The sequence below is a fragment of the Nicotiana attenuata genome, chromosome 7, assembly GCF_001879085.1.
Source record: "Nicotiana attenuata strain UT chromosome 7, NIATTr2, whole genome shotgun sequence".
Taxonomy (NCBI): domain Eukaryota; kingdom Viridiplantae; phylum Streptophyta; class Magnoliopsida; order Solanales; family Solanaceae; genus Nicotiana; species Nicotiana attenuata.
Window position 1 is genome coordinate 1,356,346 of NC_031995.1, and position 8,418 is coordinate 1,364,763.

Below are 8,418 nucleotides of genomic sequence, written 5' to 3' on the forward strand. Positions count from 1 at the left end.
AATCAGTTCCATATATAGGGTCTAGTAGCCCATTCTATTCCTAAAGTTTGCAGGCACTTAATAGTTCCAGATGGTATTTGTCCTAATTCAAGAAAATTCTCAAAAAATTCAGCAGATCCCGCTTCAAAAATTAATGGCTTTATACTTTCCACAATGCATGGCTGTACTTGCCCAATAATATTTTCCTCAGTCAAATATTCTTTGATTAAATTGACATTGTATTTGTTATCATCAAAATCGATTAATGAAACATTTGGAGCTTATAATTATAAGGGCATAAACTAGATGATACTACAATTTATATAATACAATTCATGAATTTTTTTAATATATACATTTTATTTTGTTAAAGTAAATTAATATACGCTGATATAGAGTATTGAAGGGAATTTTTTCAAACAAATTATGACAGGAGTATAACATAACAAAAAGTTGACGTAGTCACTTAGAGATATCAAATATGTAGGGAAATGACACGGGAAAATAACAACAATAATACTGCAATAATGTTATTTGTGAGAATACACACGAATTGGCTTGAGTCGTGCTAGGCACTGTCCTAAGAAACTATTTCAGCAATGTGAAATGTTTTCTCAGGATTAAACAAGCCCATCTCCATTTGGGAGGATACAGGAATCAGCAAAATTAAATAATAAATCCAGCAAGTTGGAAGAGAAAAAGCAACTAATATCTTATGCCAATCAAAATATTATAAAAGAAGAAATCAGAAAGAGAGGGACATATAGGAGGGAAAGAAGATAGAAGGATTTCTTCTTTGCTAATAATTAGCTTTTCTTGGTGTTTGATGATTGAAGAATGATGGCCTAATCATGGCTATTTATAGGCCTAAGGAAAGCTCTTATATTGCCAAATGTTTCATTGCATGAAAGAGGATTGCCACTTGTTTATGACTTAGCCATTTGGCTACATATCTTCACGCAAAGTGCCACATGGTGGGTATTCATAGCCACTTGGCTTAGTAGAGCTATTTGTCAGACAATCTTCTAAATCAATGCCACATATAAAAAATCTTTTGACACATTACCAATAATTATCAACAAAATATTCATTTGAAAATCCTACGTATGCAATTTTTTTATTTATTTATTATTATTATTTTAACCCCTTCTTTTCCTTCCTTTTCATATTCATTTAAAAAGAGAAAAAAAGTCAGAAATAGTCAGATTCACAATTAGTAATTGAAAAATAGCTACAGTTTCAAAAGTAATTTAGCCACTTTTTTTAGGTAAAGAAAAAATCTTAACAAAAATACCGTTAAAAATTCGAAAAAATTTCATCATAATATGCTGGAGTTCGAATTTTTTTACATATGAGATTCCAATATAATGTGTTGGATTTTTACAATGTGTTGGAGTTCCAACATAATATGCTAGAAGTTTATATGCAGAAGCTCCATGATCCAGCATATTATACTGGAACTTTCCGTGTGCTGAAGTTCCAACATAATATGCTGGAAGTTTATGCACATGAGCTCCATAATCCAGCATATTATGCTGGAAATTTTCGTGTGCTGGCGTTCCAACATAATATGCTGGAAGTTTATGCATGGGAGCTCCATAATCCAGCATATTATGTGGAACTTTCTGTGTTTCAGCAAAATAGTGGTAATTTTTCATTAACTTTGCAAATGCTGGTTATTTTTCAATTATCAGTCGAAAACTGGCTAGCCCGTATAGCCAGATTTACAACTGGTAATTGATAATAGCCATAGTTTCAAAAGCAGTCAAATTTTAGCCATTTTTTCATGTAACGATAAAATCTGAACAAAAATACCCTTAAAAATTCGGAAAAATTCCAGCATAATATGCTGGAGTTTGAATTTTTTACCTATGAGATTCAAGCATAATGTGTTGGAATTTTATAATGTGCTAGAGTTCCAACATAATATACTGGAAGTTTATACACAGGAGCTCCACAATCCATCATATTATGCTGGAACTTTCCGTATGGTGGAGTTCCAACATAATATGCTGGAAGTTTATGCACATGAACTCCATAATCCAGTATATTATGCTGAAACTTTCCGTGTTTCAACAAAATAGTGATTATTTTGTAATGACTTTACAAATGCTGGCTACTCTTAATTACTACTCCGAAAACTGGCTAGCCCGTGCTATTTGGGGGATTTGCATCTATACCCGCTTTTTGGGTCACGTTTTAACTTGTGCCCGCTTTGCAAAAAAAATTGCTAGTGTACGCACTTTTTCGCGTAACTTCAGCATACGGGGCTGAAGTAGCAAAGACAATCACGAAAAATTTCAGCATTCTAGTAGACGGGCCTGAAATAGCAAGTGTGCTGAAGTTTTTGTTTGTAATTGCTGGACTTAAGCATAGTAGTTGAAGTTTTGTTCTCTATTTGCTGAAGTTTTTGTTTGTAATTGCTGAACTTAAGCATAGTAGCTGAAGTTTTGTTCTCTATTTGCTGAAGTTTTTGTTTGTAGTGGCACTAAATAAGCTGAAATTTTTTTGTCCTGGATTCATTAGTTTTGTCATTAAGCTTTTTCAAAAGCTTCAGCAGAAGATGCCGAAGTTATTTAGTTCATTTATAAAAACTTCAGCACTAAATAAGCTGAAGTTTTTTTGTCCTGGATAAGTTTTTTCAAAAACTTCAGCTTATATAGTGCTGAAGTTATTTAGTTCATTTGTAAAAATTTCAGCACTAAAAGCTGAAGTTTTTTTGTCCTGGTCTTCATTAGTTTTGTCATAAAGCTTTTTCAAAAACTTCAGCAGAAGATGCTGAAGTTATTTAGTTCATTTGTAAAAACTTCAGCACTATATAAGCTGAAGTTTTTGAAAAAGCTTTCTAACATACTAGATAAATAATCAGATTGCCAACAGTATCTAAATCATAAATTTTGGAAACAATAAACGTGAAAAGAACAGAATTATCATTGTCTACTAACTTACGTACGTGAAATATTCATAAATTATTGTCTACTAACTTACGTAATTATTTATAATTTATTTTTAAATAATCTGATAAACATATTTATGGCAATCATCCCATGAACTGAAGTTTCATAGCAGCACCAACAGCGGCAGAAGAAAGAAGAAGAAGAAAACGAAGGAGGAGAAGGAGGAGGAGAAAGGGGGCTAAACTTGTTCTAAAAGAGGGTACAAGTTAAAACTTTTAAAAAAAATAGGTATAGGTTAAATGGGGGCGAACATATAGGGCGCCCCGTGCAATTTTTACCACAACGTTAGTACGTCGGCCCATGCAAAAGTGGCCAAAACAGCCCAAAACCCGACCAAATTCGCATTTGTGAGCCCAATTCTCAGACTCGAAGAAAAAGGGGAAAACAAATACAAAAACCCTAGTTCTAAAACCCTTACAGTGGAGTCTGTCTGGTTCACATTACCTTCTTCCTCTTCGTTATTGCATCTGTTTCTCAGCGTAATCGAAGATGGTTCGAAGCTTAAAGAACCCTAAAAAGGCTAAAAGGAAGAACAAGGTGAGATTTTTATCTCAAAAAAATTGTATTCTTTGTTTTGCAATCAATTTTGATGAAAGAAAAATCTGAATTTTAAATAAATAAAGCAGGGCGGAAAGAAAGGAGAAGGATCGTCGAATGAAGCACCGTCTTTGCCAGCAAAAGTATGGCAACCAGGTGTAGACAAATTGGAGGAAGGTGAAGAGCTTCAGTGTGACCCTTCTGCTTACAACTCTCTTCATGCCTTCCATATTGGCTGGCCATGCTTGAGGTAATAAATAAATAAATAAATAACTGTACCAATTGTTGATATTAGTTATGTTAATAATATTTTGTTTAAATGTGATATATTTATGCAATTTATTGTGGTTGTGAATGGGGCAGTTTTGATGTGTTGCGTGACTCGCTCGGCTTGGTGCGAACTGAGTTTCCACATACTGTATATTGTGTAGCAGGAACACAAGTAAGCTCTTTTTTATTGCTTGAGTTGTTGTTGGATAGAAATAGAAATATCATGAATGCTGATTTATATCATGCCAAGAACTGCTCTGGCATTTAGCTTTTCTTATATTCTGAGAAGGAGGATCATTTCTATACGTTGAAGAAACTTTTTTTTATAAGCAAAAGTAATTAGTACTAATTTTTTGTACATTGCAGAAATTCCTGTTGGTGTCTTCCCATTTATTTTTCAGATTTTTGTTGTAACACAGAGAGTTGATTATAGGACATTATTTGCTTACTCATGTCAGCCTCTTATAAAGAAAACATAATTATTTACTAAAGTCACTGTTTCTCCGTGTATAGTATAGAATTCCTTTCTCAATTAGTAGGGTAAACGAAAGTGAAAACCCAAAATTTGCTCTCACCATTTGATTTAGAGTAGATTAAAGCTCTTGAAACATGCTTTTCTCATTCTTACAGGCAGAGAAAAGTTCTTGGAACTCAATTGGAATTTTTAAGTTATCTAATGTATCTGGAAAAAGGCGGGACTTGGTGCCAGACAAGAAAGGTGATGAGACTGATATGGACAGCGATAGTAGTGACAGTGATGAAGAAGAAGAGGAAGCTGGATCAGGGACACCTGTTCTACAAGTACTTTTATTTCTTAACATCATCTAATAGTTAATATGATAGTGTATACGTCACATTTTCCTTCTAAAACTTCTTTTCTTAAAAATCTGCAGCTACGCAAGGTGTTTCATGAAGGATGTGTTAATCGCATCCGTGCTATGACACAAAACCCTCATATAGTTGCTTCTTGGGGTGATACTGGTCATGTTCAGGTCAGACTCTTCGCAATAAAAATTCAATAATTGAATTTGTAAGTCGATAATTTAATTCTTTAAGTTGTTTTGAGAGTATTTACAACAACAACAACATACCCAGTATTATCGGGGTCGGGGTGTTTTGAGAGTATTTAAGTTGTTTTTAGAGTATTTATGTTGGTTTTAACTGTTTGGCATCACTCTCCATGGTGCAAACATATGAAAACATTTATAGAGAACTAGAGAAAATGTTAGATACAATCTTAAACCTCAAAATGGTATACTTCCATATTTGATGATGTTCTGCTGAATTATATAGTTCTCTGGCAGACACAGTACCCCTCCCTTGACAACGAAGAAACAAGCTGAAACTACAGTACTTCTCAAACAAAGACTTATATACCAATTCTTGTTCATTGTAATAGTTATCAAGACTACTCTTTAAGAAAAGAATGTTCCACTGCTTGTCAAGCTTAATATATCCAGACCTTAGTATGATTTCTCCTCTCTTATACTAGGTTTGAAACACTGGCAGGTTTGGGATTTTAGCTCGCACTTAAATGCTTTGGCAGAATCAGAGAGTGATCTTAGCCATGGGGCTTCTGCAGTCTCTAATCAATCACCCTTAGTTAAGTTCGGCGGACATAAAGATGAAGGCTATGCTATAGATTGGAGTCCTCTTGTTCCAGGGAGGCTCGTATCAGGTATGGCATAAATAATCTTATCACTTTTGCACGTAATTATTAATTACGTTCTGTGATGATATGCCATGGTCATAAAATTAATCTGACATTCGATGCTGTTACTTGTCTCCTCAGGGGACTGCAAGAGTTGTATCCATTTATGGGAGCCAACATCTGGTACAACATGGAATATTGATGCTAATCCTTTTGTTGGACACAGTGCAAGTGTTGAAGATCTTCAGGTGCTCATATATGGCTTACATCTACTTACCTCACCTTCAGTTAGGGGAAACTTTTGCAATTTGGGCATCTTATTGCGTCTGCTAAATTCTAAAGCATTTTTTCCAACTTCCTCTGATGCAGTGGAGCCCTACAGAACCTTCTGTATTTGCCTCTTGCTCAGTTGATGGAAGTATTGGAATATGGGACATCCGTGTGGGTAAATCTCCTGCTACAACTATAAAGGCACATAAGGCAGATGTCAATGTTATATCATGGAACAGGTATTTGACTTTTCTGTTGTGTTACTTTCTACATCTATAGTTATGGTTAATTGGTTGTATAGTCATGTGATTGCTTTTTCACCAGGTTGGCTAGCTGTATGCTTGCATCTGGAAGTGATGATGGGACATTTTCTATTCGAGATCTTAGATTGCTCAAGGTATTCTACTAGTAGTCCTTAAATTCGTGGCAGTTGGCACCAATGGTATGATTATCTGATAATCTCAAATTCTGATTATCCCATTAAAGATTTAACTACTTTGGGTTGGTTTGGGAGAAGAGGGGGGGGGGGGGTGCGAAGTGGGGATGACATTATTAGCAGTTTGTCGTGCCCTACTTCCAACCTAGTAGCTGAGCCTTCATTGTGGAAGAAACTGTGGTTTAAGAAGGAGAAAGGAGAGTATAGGTGGTCTCTTGTCAATTTGCTAATACAAGTTAAAGAATGAATGCTTATCCTCTTGTTCACTTTGACAGGAAGGGGATGCCGTCGTGGCACACTTTGAATATCACAAACATCCCATCACTTCTGTCGAATGGAGTCCCCATGAACCCTCAACTGTGGCTGTTTCATCATCAGACAATCAGCTGACGTAAGAAAACCTACTGACACAACTCTAATGAGAATGTGGAACAGTTTTCTCTCTCTCTCTCTCTCTCTCTCTCTCTCTCTCTCTCTCTCTATCTATCTATCTATCTATCTCTTTAACATCTGTTTCTTAATAAGTTTGGATGTTTCTCAATGGATGTAATCTGTCAGTGTGAATCACCTGCTGTTTGATTCCTTTCTCTATTTATCAGTATTTGGGACCTTTCTTTAGAGAGAGATGAGGAAGAGGAAGCTGAATTCAAAGCTAAAATGAAAGAGGAAGTCAATGCCCCAACAGATTTGCCCCCACAACTTCTTTTCGTTCACCAGGTTGTTATATCTCTATTTCTGACTGATGAGAGCAAACTTCATCTGTTTTATGTTTATTCTTATGACATATCTCTTGCACTGTTAACAGGGTCAGAAAGATTTGAAAGAACTTCACTGGCATTCTCAGATCCCAGGAATGGTTATATCCACTGCAGCAGATGGATTTAACATACTAATGCCATCAAACATTGAAAACGCGCTTCCTGCAAATGATGCTTGATAGTTCATATTTCTGAAGTGCCTACTCTGTGTGATGGCATTTGTTCTTTTGCTTTTGTAATATATATTGTGACTGAGTTCCAGCAATTTTGTCCCAGAATCTATTTATGGATCTTGAACTATAGCAATACATATAAATCAACACATTGCATGGTTGAGATGTGAGCATTTCTTTTCTGTTTCCTAGTTCGCTCTTTGCTCTACCCTCCAGCTTCTCGAAATTTAGAACCTCACCATGTTACAAGAGTTCTTGAAAGAGAAAAGAATAGTATATAATTAGGAATGTCGCTGTGATGGTGTGCCAGTTCTATAACAGATGAAATATTTTGCTAAGGATCTCCACAATGTTAATTACCTTATAGAAAGCACATGATGAAGTAAAGAGAAAAGTCTTTGGTGGGTATTTGAGAAAAAAGACAATTCTTCGAAAATATAAAAGATCTGTATGCTGTCACAAGGATAAGAGATCCATATGAGATTTTCATATTAGATGGTTTACAATAGGGATTAGACATTTTAGGGTTGTACTTGTTTGCACTAGTTGTGGATGATGTAATATGTATAAAAGAACAGGTTTTATGGCATGTTATTTGAGAGTAAAATTGTGTTGGATAGAATTAGATTAGATAAAAATGTGGTATTAAAGTTATCTTTCGATATATCCAATAAAATGAGATTGACTCTATAACCATATTGAGACTAGCAATGTTTTATTGTAATGAATGTGGGACCTCTAAAAGCAATATATCATCTTCGTAGAAATTGGATGTTGAAATGATAGTACAAATTGACACAAGATTAAAAATGAGCACATCTGCATAAGGTACAAGTAGCACGCTTCCGTGATTAAAATGTAACAAGGTCACTGAACTTTTTGGATGAAGTTGAAGTCTTGCAGCATAGTATACACTCTGGAACATTAAGTATAATAAGCAATGTCTCAGATTTCTTAAATCAATTCTACAGCCACCATTTAACATTGTTATCAAAATAAATGAAACTACAAAATTGTGTTATGGATCAGGTAGAAGCAGCCCCTGCCATCATCATACTTGTGCAACGGCATCATGCGACTTGAGACGGCAGTCATCCTCAACATAATCGAGGAGAGCATGCTTCGGCTACATTACCCTGATTGGGAATCTGCCATTCCATTAAGAACATAATTGGAGAGATACAGTGGCACAGCCTCGTCGTTATGAGTTGACTGCTTTGCCTGTTAATCTGGGGAAAGGATCCTGCTTGCTCAAAACTACAACTTTGCTCTTGTGGGCAAAGTAACCTTTGACAAGGTTCTTATATATCAAAATGGACATGATGCACTCCACCTGCAACAAAGCACATAAAGCTCCAGTTATGTAAGCAAAGGCAAAAGCCCCCCC

General features: G+C 35.4%; 2 protein-coding genes across 3 annotated transcripts in view; one reads left to right on the forward strand and one right to left on the reverse strand.

Annotated features, from left to right (window-relative positions):
* On the forward strand, window positions 3,284-7,201 carry LOC109228494 (glutamate-rich WD repeat-containing protein 1). Of its 2 annotated transcripts, none has more exons than XM_019393601.1 (12): window positions 3,284-3,473; window positions 3,560-3,723; window positions 3,837-3,915; window positions 4,374-4,544; window positions 4,637-4,735; window positions 5,253-5,421; window positions 5,536-5,642; window positions 5,764-5,903; window positions 5,989-6,061; window positions 6,376-6,491; window positions 6,700-6,817; window positions 6,906-7,201. In XM_019393601.1, exons 1-12 carry the CDS (start codon window positions 3,426-3,428, stop codon window positions 7,035-7,037), a joined length of 1,416 nt encoding a protein of 471 aa, XP_019249146.1. In that variant the 5' UTR covers window positions 3,284-3,425; the 3' UTR covers window positions 7,038-7,201. The 2 variants fall into 2 exon arrangements, with proteins under 2 accessions (XP_019249146.1, XP_019249148.1); XM_019393603.1 differs by having other exon boundaries at window positions 3,563-3,723.
* The window catches only part of LOC109228495 (enhanced ethylene response protein 5), a 4,383-nt gene continuing 3,820 nt past the window's right edge, over window positions 7,856-8,418 (reverse strand). The window contains exon 9 of the mRNA XM_019393604.1: window positions 7,856-8,364. Coding sequence (XP_019249149.1) covers window positions 8,233-8,364 — 132 coding nt within the window. The 3' untranslated portion in view covers window positions 7,856-8,232. The remainder of the gene's footprint in view (window positions 8,365-8,418) is intronic.